At 40.6% G+C, this 15265-nt stretch overlaps 2 protein-coding genes across 2 annotated transcripts in view; one reads left to right on the top strand and one right to left on the bottom strand.

Moving 5' to 3' along the window:
• Positions 1-7901, top strand: part of T265_14445 (hypothetical protein) — a gene marked incomplete at both ends in the record, with an annotated part of 19988 nt that extends 12087 nt beyond the window's left edge. The window contains 4 exons of the mRNA XM_009173662.1: positions 517-679; positions 2823-2911; positions 4797-4946; positions 7644-7901. Of these exons, the coding sequence (XP_009171926.1) occupies positions 517-679; positions 2823-2911; positions 4797-4946; positions 7644-7901 (660 nt within the window). The remainder of the gene's footprint in view (positions 1-516; positions 680-2822; positions 2912-4796; positions 4947-7643) is intronic.
• The window catches only part of T265_07969 (hypothetical protein), a gene marked incomplete at both ends in the record, with an annotated part of 192073 nt that overhangs the window by 171610 nt on the left and 5198 nt on the right, over positions 1-15265 (bottom strand). The gene's annotated exons all lie outside the window — the stretch shown is intronic.

Below are 15265 nucleotides of genomic sequence, written 5' to 3'. Positions count from 1 at the left end.
GTACGTACGTGGGAACTTCAGCTGGGAGCGAAGAAGCCTCCGGGTGCTATTTCATAAAAACTTATCTCCTGTCCATGTGTGAGGCAGACGTGTGCGTCATTATCCTGGCTTATCGGAGTGCCGTACGTGGGAACTTCAGCTGGGAGCGAAGAAGCCTCCGGGTGCTATTTCATAAAAACTTATCTCCTGTCCATGTGTGAGGCATGTGGACGTGTGCGTGCATGCAAACGAACCAAAAAAGGCCTTTTGTAATTGGTTCAACGGCAAAGAAGCAAAAAGAAATCACGAACGGGAATACGGGTTTTTGATTATTCATCAAAATCTGCTAAGTCCTCTCGGTCAGCAAAGCTACCGTTTTGCTGAAAACCCTACCATTCTTTGGAGGTAATATGCACCTTTACGGTATTTATGTGGTGCGCCTTCAAATATGAGTAATAAAACAGCCAAAAAGTTTTTTTTAAGTTTCTCCAGGCATTATGAACTTGTCTTTATAGAACATTTTTTCCATACTTGTAGGGCACCAATTTAGATGGAAGACCTCCAAATGCCATCGATCTGGGCCAGATTCAACAATATCCACCAAATGCGTCAGTGGGATACCATATTTACTATTCTGGTGCAAGTGTTGCGGGAAATCTCACCACCGACTTGGGGGTTCTGGTAAAAACGACAGTTATTGGTAAGAAAAGGAGTATTCGTTGTTATTCCTAGCTGATCACGTCCCCAAGGGTTTCGTATAATTCTCTCCATCCAGCAAAACGTAAAACTCATTATTACGTGACGCAAAACCCACTGCATGTTTTTGTCCTTTTCGAGACCTGCCACTATTAAAGCCGGTGAAATACTTCCTGAAAAAGCAGAAATATTGTTTAGGAATACCATTTTCGCGTCGTTAAAAACACCCAGTCAAACACACAAGTTATTTCAGCTGTATTTTGAGGTTATCGATTAGTAATCACAAACTTGTACGTGCTGGAGCAGTCATATTGAGATGAACCAGTAAACATGGACTGGAGAACAAAAGTGCCACGTTCCGTCGGCCCGCTGTTCCCTCACACTGCTCATCGTTTGCTGCTGGTCTGAAGGCCAGATGTTCACATTCTCAGTTATAGGGTGGCAAATTCATATTTCCGTTGCTACTTGTAAGTTGTACGCAATCCAAGGTCTTTGATAAAATCAGAAGATCTATTTTTCGCTATTTGATATAGACTGAACTGACATGTGCGTTCATCTTACTGTTAAAAAATTTGAAATATTCTTACCGCTTACGAGTTAGCTTTGTAAACTAGACAACAACATGTAAATCGACCAAGGTCTTAACTTGCTTGGAATTTTTTTACAGCTTGCCCGCTGATTACATATGACTGGAGTGTGCTTTGCGCTGGGTACAGACAACAACTGTGAAAATGTAAATCGATCAAGGGCTTAACTTGCTTGGAATTTTTGTACAGCTTGCCCACTGATTACATATGACTGAAGTGTGCTTTGGGCTGGGTAATTAAGTCATTTTAAGAAACGAGTTACTCACGGGCCTCTGAGGAACTTGTCCCCCTTAGTGATACCTAACCGAAGAAGCTTTATTTTCGTACAGTGGTAGTGTCCAATGAGTAGGGGTGTAACTTATGAGCACTGACTATGGGGTCTACTATATTTACTTGAGAGCAGTTTTTGTTAGTTTCTTACCGTTAAAAGGTAGATGTCTACCGGAATTATATTCAGGACACTAAAACACATTATGATGGAAATAGGAGCATTTCCTTTACCAAATGAGCAGACCTTCCCGATGAGGCTCAGTCAACATAAGTCAAAATGATTCTGAAACCAGAATAACTACTGATCTTCAGATAATAGTTACTTTGCCTCTGGAAATAGTTGCGGTCTCCCTTTGGAAGAAATATTGACCACTTGTGACTAGTGAAGAGCAACTTTGTAGACCTTTTCAAGAACGCCCTTCCTTTGGAGAAGTAATATTTTCAGAATCTTTTGTAGTAGCACAAGCTCTTTACACTGGGTGGGGTGAGAACATTTCTTGTAATATACTTAGAATCCAAACACTTCTCAGTCCAGCCTGAGCTTTGGGATCGTAGCTATGTCACTTTACAAATTATCATGACCACTGATATGAGAGAACAATGAATCTAGTGCTGAACAATTGATTTTCTGTTGGCTAAAGAATATGTAAAGAATCGTTCCTAGTTTCATAATTTCCTTTAAGCAGGTCATTTCGTCATTTGCCGCAATGAGCCTTGGTGGGGCTATTTTCTCCGAAGGCTTTCCTGCAGGTGATGTGTTTGGTAACTGGGCAATGATTATGGCTTACTTGAAAAGTTGTGTGTGGCTAGTGACATTTCGAATGGGGCGTCCAGTAGCTGAAAGTGGTTGTCCTGCCACAAATAATGTTCAGTTTTGGAGGATATTACCGCACCCACATAGGCTCCCAGTGTTCAATAACTTCTGGTTTGGAAATCCGGTCTTATGATCAACAAGTTTCAATCAGGTTGCCTGGCAAACAATGCACATACACAGTACGTACATATTTTACCCTGATGTACATCATATATGTCACATAGCCCTATTAGGGCGGAAATCTCAAAATCCTGAATTCGCCAAATTTAGGGAATAAGAACACTCTATTGATCTATCTAGATCCCTTGAATAGATGCACAGGTATGAGGACAGCATATAACTAAGAATGAACAAAGCAGCGTTGGTTAGCTCTTCAAAGAATGAGTATTATGCCTGCATTTTTGTCTTTAAACGGTCTCCTTTCCAGCTTCAGAAATAAACTGTACCCAGATGTCACATCCTCATGCTGTACTAAGTAAGTGCCAGTTTCCACTGCATTAGACTGAAGAAACGAATCCTTGAGCGCTTTGATGTAGATTTAATAATTGCGAATTGTGAATTGAAAGTAATCGTGAGTTCCGCAGAAATTCCTATCCTTAAATCATGATTGAGCAACCCATTCTCATTCTGATACGTTTGCTCTGGTAAGCAAACTACACTACGCCTAACTGCTGGTGACTAACCGTATTTCTTCATTAAACGAGATGGAGAAATTATAAGACAACTCTGGTTATAGGCACATTTTTCCAAAGACATTTATCCAGGGAGAAATTGCAGTTTCACAACTACCCAAATCTTACTATGGATGTCCAAACCTAAGTTCGTCAGTACTAAAAATGATCATAACTAGCACGGTGGTCATCGCAGATTACCCCATCGGGGTCAATTTCAATGCTAGTTATGCATGTATGTAACAGCCGTGTGGTTCAAACTTGCTGAAAAATGCAAAAAAGCCTGAACGCGACCAATTAGGGACCTGAATCAATGTTATCACATAGACCACTATCCTGCTGCGACACGCCATTTGAATTTGGCTTGATTTTTTTAACATTACTCCATTTCTTGGTCAATCTTACATGTTGTTACATCCCAGTTAGGGGGATCGTGAGTGAGAGTAAAACGTTGTCAACAGACCGTTTGTGAAAATTGTCCGTAACGTCAAAAGTATCTACCTGCCAAGACAACAGCATCAGTGCTTCATATTAGTATTTGCCATTATTGTAGCACCGATCCCAACCCTACATTCCACCTCCATCCACAAATTATTTTGGATGGAACAACATTGTCGCTTCTAAAAGCTGCTGCTGAATTAATTTCCAGCACAAGATTTGAAGCCGTTTTCCGATGGCATTTGAAACGCATTTTAATATCACGTCACAAATGGTGAGTGTGTTAGGTTCGAGTGTTAAGAAATGGCATCGTAAAAAGTGCCATCAACACGTACCCCCCAAATGTCTGGCTGAGTATTTTACTTGCCGTCATCTGGAAAACCATAAGTCTATGCATTTGTTCACTATGGTGGAACAATAGTGCAACGGAGCTACTCAAAGCAGAATTCTCTTTATCACATACAACAGTTTTTGTTCCCGTAAAATTATACTGTCATAAATTTTGTGCTGTTGAATATTCACTGGCCTATGCGTGGCAGCATCAGTGAACTGAAGAAGCCAGCGTGTACAAAGAGAAATATCGGACAGGTTTGCTTAAGTAGTTTTCAGTGTATATGAGGTGACCTTGCATTCAGCTACAGACGATAGTTTTTATTAACAATTTCAAAAGCCTTGTAAAATATGAACTTGGATAAATTGTTGAATGAACAATGGCTTTATACCAGTCGGTGTTAGAAGTATTTCACACCATAATTCGTGACACTAGTTCCATAACAGTTATCATGCAACCCGAAAGAGGTATCTGCCTCAAATACTGCAAAATTTGCGAGTGTAACGTAAGGCGCTGGAAAATATCAATTCTTTAGAAGGGAATACCATCCACTTTTTGTAGAACAGGTTCGAGGTTCGTAGTCGTTTCGGATAGGCAGGACATTTGACTCCTAGAGTACTTTTTCAGTCGAAAATATATCCTGAGTGTAAGTTGTTCCAAGAAAAGTGTAGCTATGATCGTTGAGCAGTAATAATCCGTTAGACACTGTGTGAAAACATTTTGAAAAATCCGGACACAGAGTAATTTTAACAACAAATCTTCGTCAGGCAAACAAACTGCCTAATCCAACAGTGACGACAGTTAAACTCTGATTACTTTTCGAACACTTGTCCAGCCACCCTCTAAATTCTTCGCTGACAACTACCAAAATGACTCTGTTTGCAATGTGGAAATATTAGCCGGACACATCTGCTAGGTCAGCCTTTTAAACAGAACAGCTAATAAAGGATTTGTGAAGCAGCTAATGTGGTGGCACCTCGATTGATTTTGTCTTATAATGGGTTTGACAGACAGTATCACCAATTAGGAGTTATTTTGTTGTTCAAGGAGTGGGAATACGGTTCATCCTGCCGGACCGAAACATGCCTTTTCGGTGGAATTGGAGACTGGAGGCCAATGCAACAGCTTACAGACATGTTCTCGAGTGCGCAACAAAATACGTGAGTGTCTAACCCTAATTTTGTTTCGTTTAAGCGCTTCTTGTTTACACTTTCATATGTGACCTACGTTACTGAAGATAAATTTGCCCTTTTTTGCCCGCAAGGTGCCATCAAGTTCAGCTCTTGACAAGTCCAGTCTAATTATATAGCCTTTCTATCCATCGAAAAAATTCACTGAATGGCAGGGCTGTGGCAAACAAAAAATCCTCATGAATTTCTAGCGCAAAATTCTTGATTCGGTTGTGCCCAAATTCTTCCGTTGTTTGAACCTGTCGGTCCAGCTGCAGGTATAGCCACGATAGATTCCAAACAGTAAAAAATCCTCATGAATTTCTAGCGCAAAATCCTTCACTCGGATGTGTCCGAATTCTTCCGTTGTTTGAACCTGTCGGTCCAGCTGCAGGTATAGCCACGATAGATTCCAAACAGTAGGATAGAAGGTTGCGCACTTGCACTCTTTTCAAGGGTGATCTAACACGCTGCGCTCAGAATGAACGAGTAGGTATATAATTGGATGGACGCGAAGCAAACTGCAACCGGCACCACGCGTTCATGTGAAAAGGTCACCACTCATCTTGCGTTGAATTTAATCATGAGGAACCTTGATCACTTCTCTACAGATGGATTTTGATTCATCATGTGGTTATAGCCTGCAAACCGAGCTTTTTGTTGGCAGAAGAAGTTTGAAGTGGATAATCAGTTCTTAATCTCACAAAAAGCCCGCGTTGCATGAGTACGCTCGATTCCACTTCTAAACGCAGAGATTTTCATGCAGGATTTCTTCCATGAATTAACTAGTCTACTTATTACGAAGCTTTCCTGCAAGTGTTCAGGCTTCCACTGTGAAGCTAAATTTTAGCAGAAGTGGGATTGACTGACTTCCCGGATAGTACATCTGTGATCATGGTTGCCATATACATCGAATGCGTTGGGGATCTCGGCAAGAGCGACCTTGAAATTATTCACGCAATATATGTGGTTATATTAGTTTGTATTAGTTATTAATAACCGCGTGGTCAGAGCTAAAAACTCTCCGTTGCAGAAGGAAGCTATTTGTGCCTACTGAGACTCACCAGACCAATTAGGGGATCAAATCCGTATCACTTTGGCTTGTAGATCGGAGTTGTTGAGCAAAGGATAATCCCTTTGCTGACCTGCCCATGATTTATGAGGATATGAACTAGGAATGAAACTTGGTTTACGAGTTGTTTGTTAATTCAAACAAGTCCAAGAGTTACGATTAGCTCGGCTGATTTGATTAAGTAATTTCCAATCATTGACCAGAAAAACGCCAGGTCGTAGGCTCACGAACTGGATGGGTATTGCGTAAGCAGCTTAGGCAGTGAAGTGTGTGTGGTAAGACTACTCCAGCATTCGTCTGCTCCTATAAACAAACCGACTCCAAAGAGTATCGGATTTTTCAGGGTTAACTGTCTCTAGAAATCTTCGTAGTATAAATGCTTGTTATTCAGTCGACTGAGTGGGTGAATTTGAGCGTTAGTGTTTATATACACCAAGTAATTTTTTGAGGCAGGCCTCTAATCATGGAATAGTGGGTGCGAATCAGTCAGATGAAAAAGTCTCGCAACTTCCGTTACTCAACATATCTGAAAGGCATTTGCTAGAGGTTCAAATATCGGATGATTGATAAGAAATGCAGAAATATTCTGCCATATCGTGAAATTTTAGAAGCCCTTAATTTGAACTTTCTACACCCCAAATTGGATTAGAAAATAGACAAATCATAAGTTAGAGTTTCGGGATACACCGCTGCGAAACAAACTTCGGCAAAGTTCAACAACCCGCAAATCCCCATCTGTGTTACATTGAGAAACGAAGGCTTTTATCGCCACCCAAGGCAAGTCTTATAACACGTCTTTGCAAAGCATTTTCAGCTTTGGTTTATATATACCTCTAATTCATAACAGACCCTCTCATGGCATCCGATTTTTCCCATTATCTTTGGAACAGAATGGAGGACACATTTGATATTCCTAATGCAGTTTTTGAACCATCATAAAGGGCATTATAGCCTATTCGAGCACCCCTCAGCAGAGAATGGTACAGTATTGTACGGTGTGACAGGATATATAAGGACAAAACAAAATACGGCATAGTTAAGCAATGCAAGATTATATGGTATGGAATGCTATGGTAAGCAATAGAACGACACAGTATTTTATGGTGTGGTTTATTGTAGTAAATGGCAGTAAAGAATAGTGCGGTGTGGTGTAGTATGTGACGGGGTACGGTAGGTTATCATACATTTGGATGTTGTGTGGTATAGTGTAGTACCATGTACTACTGCACATACTACTGTACAGGGTAGGGTCGTGCGCTAAACTACAGCATAGTATGGTAGAGTGGAGTAGGGTACAGCGTAGCGTAATTAGGAAAAGCAATCTATGGCATTTTATAACATAGTGTGACGCAACATGATAAAGTAGACCATTGCACAGCAATGTATAGCGTGGTATGGTATAGTATAGTAAGGAAACTGAACAGAGAGCTTGATTCTGAACTAAAAAGCCACCAGCTTTTTTTTGCATCACTTACTACTTTGCCAGAAATGCTGAAACACTCAGTATGTTAGACTGAACGATTTGCCATTTTTCTGCTATCCAATTCCTTGTGATTGAAAACCGAAATGCTAATCAGCTACACATTAAAGCATACTATGATGTTTATTTTGCTCAGATTGAACATATGCTGAATGTCATACACTCCTGGGATGGAATTCTTGAGGCGACCTGGATGTATAGACTTGAAACACTCAACGGAGCGAGTGTCATCGTTCATGGCCACATAGAACTAAACGTGTACAGACTGATTCAGAAACACTACCACCTTGACTGGAGTAGTATCGTCAAAACTTTTAACCGAAATTTCATGAACAAGTTTCCATTCCGACCCGTAGGTGAGTTTTTACTGTTCGAATACAATGTCAGTTTTTGAAAGTAGGTACGCGACTGTTAAGTGTCTTTTGTCTATTTTTCCCAAAAATAAATTCGGCCTCTCTACACAGGGGAAGGTTTTATTTCATTTTCGGTGGAAATGACCAAACCTGCACATGCTGCTAAACTTCAGAATGTGCTTACTAATTTTGAAGTATGAAGCATAGGCTTCAAAAGGTCCAGCTCCCAATTCAGATGAACTGTCGTCTGAGTATTCCTCGCTTGGATATTCAGGTACTATACTGTCACGTTAAGTGAATTGCATGGTACAAGAATGGGTGACTTTCAGTACGCTGCTAGAACCATTCGGAGGCTTATTGATACGGTTTTCAGATATTACTAGACAGAGCATGCGTTTGAACCTCCAAAGTGTTTCTTAAAACATGAACTTTGGTTGCTTCTCGATGAAAATGAAAGAAATGAAAGGTTTTCCACATATTACAACCAGTCACTCAAAAGGCTGTGAAGGGTTATGCTTTCGTGATTTCAGTATTTCTAGTAGCTGTAAACTACTCGATGCATTATTGAGGAAATGTGCTGATTTGCTAAGAATGTTCGGCGCACGGTTGATTTGAAGTCGGCTGTTTCGTCTTTATCAGAGCAACGTCATTTTTATTCCCAGCCTGGTATGTGCAATGCAAGAAATGCTCACTAATGCTTCTATCGTGAACTACATTTTGTCATGGTTCTTGCATACTTTGGTACCTATATATTGGTTAGCACTTATTTTACTGGTACGACACGCGCCGATGACAGTATGCTGGATGGTCGCTAGTTAGATCGTTTGATTAAACGAACTACATAGTAGCTTAGGCGCGTATGATAACTCAATTGTTTGGCTAATAAATCGGATCCATTATAAAGCTCCAGGTGACTTTTTAATTGAAAAATGTACAGCCTGCTTATTTTAAAGGAAAGTTGCGTGTGGCTTAACTCAGTAATAGAAAACTATTCATGAAGAAATTTGATCTAATGAAAAACAACAACATTGTTATTGTATCCAAAAAAGGGGTGCTAGGCTAATGCAACTGCAAGAAATAATGAAACGGTAACTATCTTCGTTTTGAAAAGTAAGTAAAGCCATGTTATTTTAACTACTGGCAACATCGACAAACAGCGTCCTATACGTGAATTGATGTGTGATTGAATTAACAAAATAATGTTTGCAAATGCTTCCTGTTCAACGCAGACAGCGGTCTTTTTTTCGGTCATCAGGAAGTAACAAGATTGCAATCACAGTTTGAGAAGTTGTATGCCTAAACAACAGAGTTCCATAGGAATAGCCGAGTGAAAGATTAGCAATTGTTGTTGTCCTTGATTTGAAAAGAAAGCCTATTCCATAGGGGTCATTGTTCTGTCTTTCAGGGGGTATCTCAGAAATCAAACAACCCATACACTGTAGATACATCCCTCTGGCGGCTTTTTTGCTGAAGAAACCGATCGTACCTGTAGCTACGTAGTCGCACAGGGTATCGAGGTTGATTCGTATATACCCTTGTACCATTGAAAAGAGAATAGGCCGGGGTTTATGACAATCAGACAAATACATCACTTGACATGACCAGAAACAACAATCATTCGGTTGGCGAAATTCGATTACTGGTATTATCATTTATTTTTGAAGAGCATGGTCACAAACATAAAAATGGAGTGCAAGCGATGAATGCGAAAGAGTAACTGGAGAATATGGGAGAAAAGACAGAAACGCCTCACCCAAAATCATGCCGACAACAGTTCAAGTTTGAAGAGATGAATCCCAAATTATGTAAAACTTTTGATGTGGAACACGAGTCTACAAGTTTGAAGAGATGAATCCCAAATTATGTAAAACTTTTGATGTGGAAACACGAGTCTAAAGACCAACAACCGAAAAAAGGACAAACAGTGTTGAATACTCTTCAAGGCGCGGTAGGCGCTAGCACAGTCAAGACTCGCACATCAGGCACAAAGTGTCCGTCACACTGGGTCTCGTGTGAGATTAATTGGCAAGAACGTATATTCAAAGCCAAGTGCCACGCATAAGTACACAGAGAGCCCACAATGACAAGCAAACACAAGTCACTGACTGAGACCTCAAGAAGCCCCAGTTCAATAACAGCCTTAGCGGATGAGAAAAGCAGATTTCTCGATAGGAGAAATGTCATCGTTTGGTGAACCAAAAACTCGACACCACAACCGACTGTATGTAGGGCTGAGATCATGGCGAGGGGATATTCATCAGCACCATACTTCTGCTTCTTCTCATTCCACACGGTCACTCCGCGCCCATTCGAGACTATGCTTACGTCCATTGCAGTTGTTCGGCGATCTCGAACAGCGATTAATTCAGGTTTGATGAAGGACGTCGAAGTAGGTGTCCTCAACTCCTCGAAGACGGTGTATCCCAGTCGAGGGAGACGTTTTGCGAGTTCTGTTGTCGAACTCTACAGACACTGTGTTTATGATAAGCCAATTCACTAGCATGCTCATTTTGCAGTCCGTTAGCCCATGCAATCGCAACGATAAGGCACATCCTCCTGCTACCGTTAGCTTATTGGTGGCTGACAAACATAGACTGTTTTAACGGAAAGGTATTCTTGTGCATCAATGCACTCTGATTGGTGCCGCAATAATGGAGTTATTGGATGAAACCAAGCACATAGCTGGGATAAATGTAACCTAGAAGACTGTTTCAAACACCAGGATAAGGTGGAGTCATTAAGTTTTCTTGCGTGAAAAAATCAAACAACAAACATCATCCTGTTCAGTTGTCTGCGCTGAAGTATTTGACTGACCAGTGAGTTGGTATAAGCGATTAATTCTTTGTGACCCAAAGGCTAAGGAGAGTTCGTCTTGAAAACATTTCTTCAGTTCGAAGAGAATTTATTCTTCATTAAAAATGTGAATTATCAGACCGATTTTAGAACAAGACAACCCTTTAGGAGACAACACTGCAACAAGCCATTCTAATTCTGAAGGGAATTTGTGTATGTTTGGACACATTATTGGCCCTCTTTGTGAAATGTAGGCCATGGATATGTTTAAGTAGCCAAGAAACTCCCAGGCCAATCTTGCCCTACACCACATTCCAATCATCGTCAGCGGAAAACAGACTAAAAAATGAGTTAAACATCGATCTCTTCTGAATGCATATGAGTTCACACTTCAGATTTGTCACCATTGAACAGTTTGCGATGCTTAGATGTACAGTATCAAGCCCGGGTGTGAATCCATAAGGTCATCACAGCAAGCCGCTACGTTCATCTTTTCCTCACTTGCAGTGGCTGGTGCCTTACATGCGCTTTTATGATCTACAGACCATTACCATGGCCTAGTGAATGATTCTCATATTTTCAGCCCTATTCATGAGGGAGTTCGGAATCAAGTGCAACATAAATGGCATCGAAGCATTACGTGAGTTCCTTATTTCTGTTGTATTTAGTTCACTCGTTACATTTTTCTGAATTCTGTGAAAAATTTACCAGGCAATCGACTCATCCATGCCTGCACCAACACAGAATATCAGAACATCATCATGTACGTTTATTATAGCCCAGAATCTACGCGCATGTCCGCAGTGGCTGATGGTATTTCCTAAAACCAAGTTATTCCCCATACCAGTAAACTTCACTTGCAGATGCTCACGGGTCAAGACCGATAGAGCGAAACACTGCACAGTTCAAGGGTTTATCAATAGTTTCTATAACAGAGTAAGCAAAGCACATGGCATTTAAAGGGAAACAATATTTCCGAAAATAGTCTTCTTGCAAGCTTGAAAGTGACCTGTTCTATCTTGGCTGAAATTTTTTACCTTCCGTCAGGAAAATAATCAACCTAGCCTTCCGCACTTCGCTTTGATTTGAGATCTCAAGAGTGACCTGGTAGGATGGGCAGACTTCTAGCGTTTAATAGGTTGTGCTCAAACTTTCTATCAACAGTGTCAACTATACCATTTTCAGGAAATACATAGGCATTAGCTCGAAACGTTTCATTCCAGTTGGTTTCGGCAGGAGACAAAGCAGCATAATGAATTCATTTAGATTTTAGCGCAGTTTATTTACTTGGATTAAGGTTCGACCATACAGTAGGTTAGGTAAAACGTTCTTTACGACAGGCTATTTTTTGATGAGTAGCAGCGACGTCGAAATTGCTAACTGGGGATTAGGTGTTGTGATAGCGCCTAAGATGCATATAGGTTTCCCCTGACCCCAGCCAGCAAAAAATATATCTTTTCTCACTAAAAACACCAATAGCGATGTCTTTTATTGAATATTTTCTGTCTACTCGGAACCCCAAATCCTAATAAGTGTACTAGACAAGTCGTCTTTGGACAAACCTGGGTTGATTTGAGGAGGACTCGAGTTTCAACGAGGACTGACATTCCCAAAATAGCCATCCTATCACCTCCCAGAGAGCTGATCAACGGGATGTCTCACTAACGGGAAATTTTGCAACACTGCGACATAGCCAGGTAATTTTGGGTTATAATCTACACCAGCTTTGTATGGAAACATTTCATACCGCGGACTCTCCACCACATCACTTCCTTGGTAGAGTGACCAGAGATTGTCTGGTTGCTGCAGATGTAGCCCTATGAAGGCCCAGTTTAAAAGTATTCACACATCGCTGAGACGGCTAATGGTAGCTTTCTTAGGTGTGAGCGGTTCTCTTCTGATGGAGTTAGTTGAAGCTGTATGTTTCGTCGTGGGTTTAAGCATCGATAAATCTCAAATCTTTGGCTTATGTGACCATTGGTAATGTGTCTTCACCACGTATGATATAGAAAATCACGTGGTCCTTGTCAAACATTTCGGAGCATTTTGACCTGTTTAATGTGAATATTCATACTTTCGATGGTTACTGTATTTTCTTCAGGTAATTTGATGCCACGTATTTGGCAGGCATGAACTAAGAGCTATTTGGTGCAGGTGGACATAAATAACATAAATAATGGATATAAAAGATATAGACACAGTTAGAATGCGAAGTTGTTCTTTCTGTTGACGAGAGTGGAAAGTTTGCCATATGCCTTGACTCTGAAAAATATTTTTCAGGGGCTTCACAGTCTAATCACACGTTTATCAGTTCTACTCTCCCATATGAACGCAGTTTCAGTAACAGTAGCTGGTGTTTATTTGAACCAACGAACTTTTCACAGCCATGTCACCAAACCCGTAGTTGTCTAACTCAGTCAGTTCATCCTGTGACCTATTCAGTGTCAGGATTAATTTCACAATATAGGATTACGCGTTTTTTCCAACTTTGTATGCTTTATGCTCTAATATCCGCACAGATACCAGAGCTAGCTTCTGGATCCTTGTGAACAGGGCTGTGTTGCTATCAAGGTTATCAGAGGTGATTCAGATTACTCCCTGAGATGTGACGCTAGTCTTTGAGTGAGGACTCGCAGCAAAAAAGAAATTGCGTCACCCGGCTCCGGAGTCCTTGCAAAGTTGAGTTATTCTAGCTTATTATGTATCCAGCATACTGTTATAATCACTTGATACAACTCCGAGAGTTGTAGGCACCTTGAGAGAAGTGGGTCACGCCCTCTATCTCCACGGTAATTGCCTCCTCTCTTATATCCACTTACTGCGCCTTAATTTCTCCTGTACTGCATTGTTCCAAGGACACACGCAGCCAAGTGCCTTGAAAGAACTTTAAGTGTTCGCCATCGGCGCGCGAGCGAGTTGAGGAACATATGTCGGCATCGTTGAATACTCGTTGTAAGGTGTATTCCTGCCTGATATCCCTGTGTTGTCGCAACCGATTGAAGATTAATGCAGCTTTGTACTTGTCCCATATCCATAATTTTTTTCTGGAAAACCATGTTATTTGACATGCGAACGAGCTTTTATGCTTCAATTGTACCCCTTTCAAAGTACCACACGATCTAACTTCAATGTAATGATCGTAATTGTTACTTTAGGTCGATGAACTTTAAAACATTTCTGTTTCTAGTTGGTGCTTATGTACTCAACGCTCTCTCGTATTCATTTACTCAACTCATTTATTCATATTCTCATATATTCATTTTAACGTATTTGTATGTGTGGAAGAAGAAATGTGCAATATCAGTAGTTGAGAATTTCTCACAATGGTGTAATTTCAATGTAATTTTTCTCTTCAGGCAAACCGGGAATAGTCAGCGGAGCCATTAAGAAGAACCAAACTTTGACGCTGCTTCTCACCTTGATTGCAATGTGGGTGAATGTCAACATTTTGGAATAAGCAAAAACGCTAACAAAAAGCCACAAAGCACGCTGCTTTTTGTTCCCCAAAAAAATTTTTGAAGGTTTATATACTTGTTGCTTCCAACCTTCTCTATTTTTTCCCGAATACAAGCCTGTACATTCTTGCGCATTCCTCTTGGTTGCTGGTACATCCACTGTTTAATGATTATGTTGCGGGATCTAGGTAGTTCAGGTGTTTTGCTCTGCTCTTGGTCGATTGCACTCCAACTACGGGCTAACAGTCCTACAAACAGGCCAAAAACCATGTTTTTTTAGGTGTATATGTTCTCGGATTCTCGAAGTTGAACAAAGCCAAATGTGTCGGGTGATGTGAAAATGTTAACTTCCTTCGACAAAATCCAAAAGGAGGCTTCAGACAGAAATTGACTCAGTACTCATGACGCAAGCCGGCTCGCAACCAAAGAAGCCTAAGGAGGGGTTACAGTGTTGATGGAGGGGAGTTTTGTCCAAATAAAAGACTGAAAAATACAAGTCACAAGATGTGAATGGGAATATTAAGCGCTCAATGGTGGACATGCAATTTATGTGCATCATTTATTTACTTTGCTAATGTCAAGTCGTTGTAGCAAACCTTTCTGTCTTTTGAATTCTTTTGTAACTCAAATATTTATGAGAGTGAACCTTAACACTACTGACCACTCACTAAATACAACATACGTTTGAAACTGAAACCAGCGAAAGTATTTTTTTTGCAATTTCATATCCTCCATTAACAGCAATATGGAAGTGATCAGCATACCAAGTAAATGTTAGGGAAAGTGTCCAATTATCTATGACTCGAGAAAAGTGTTGGACATACTTCTGACCAAATTTTGCATAACTTCCACCTTAAATTTCTCCGAAATTCCAAGCGCGAGGAGAGCCTAATTTATGCACTGCAGGAAAGGTATAATCATTCACACAACTTTCCTTAGTCAGAAAATTTCGGATTTTCTTGATCAAGTTTATCCCAGGCCGTTATCCCAGCACAAGCCAAAATCTACATTCCAATCGTGCATTTTATTTGGATAATCCGCACTTCCGTCCTGAAAAATTGCACAAACTAGCCCGTTATCTGAAATATAAAGGGAGGAGGACGCTTTCTAATGCGACCACTAATTCATTTCCAGTGTTGGCAAACTCATCTTCTTAC

This window comes from Opisthorchis viverrini (assembly GCF_000715545.1).
Source record: "Opisthorchis viverrini unplaced genomic scaffold opera_v5_192, whole genome shotgun sequence".
Lineage (NCBI taxonomy): Eukaryota > Metazoa > Platyhelminthes > Trematoda > Opisthorchiida > Opisthorchiidae > Opisthorchis > Opisthorchis viverrini.
This window is presented reverse-complemented; position numbering and strand designations above follow the sequence as displayed.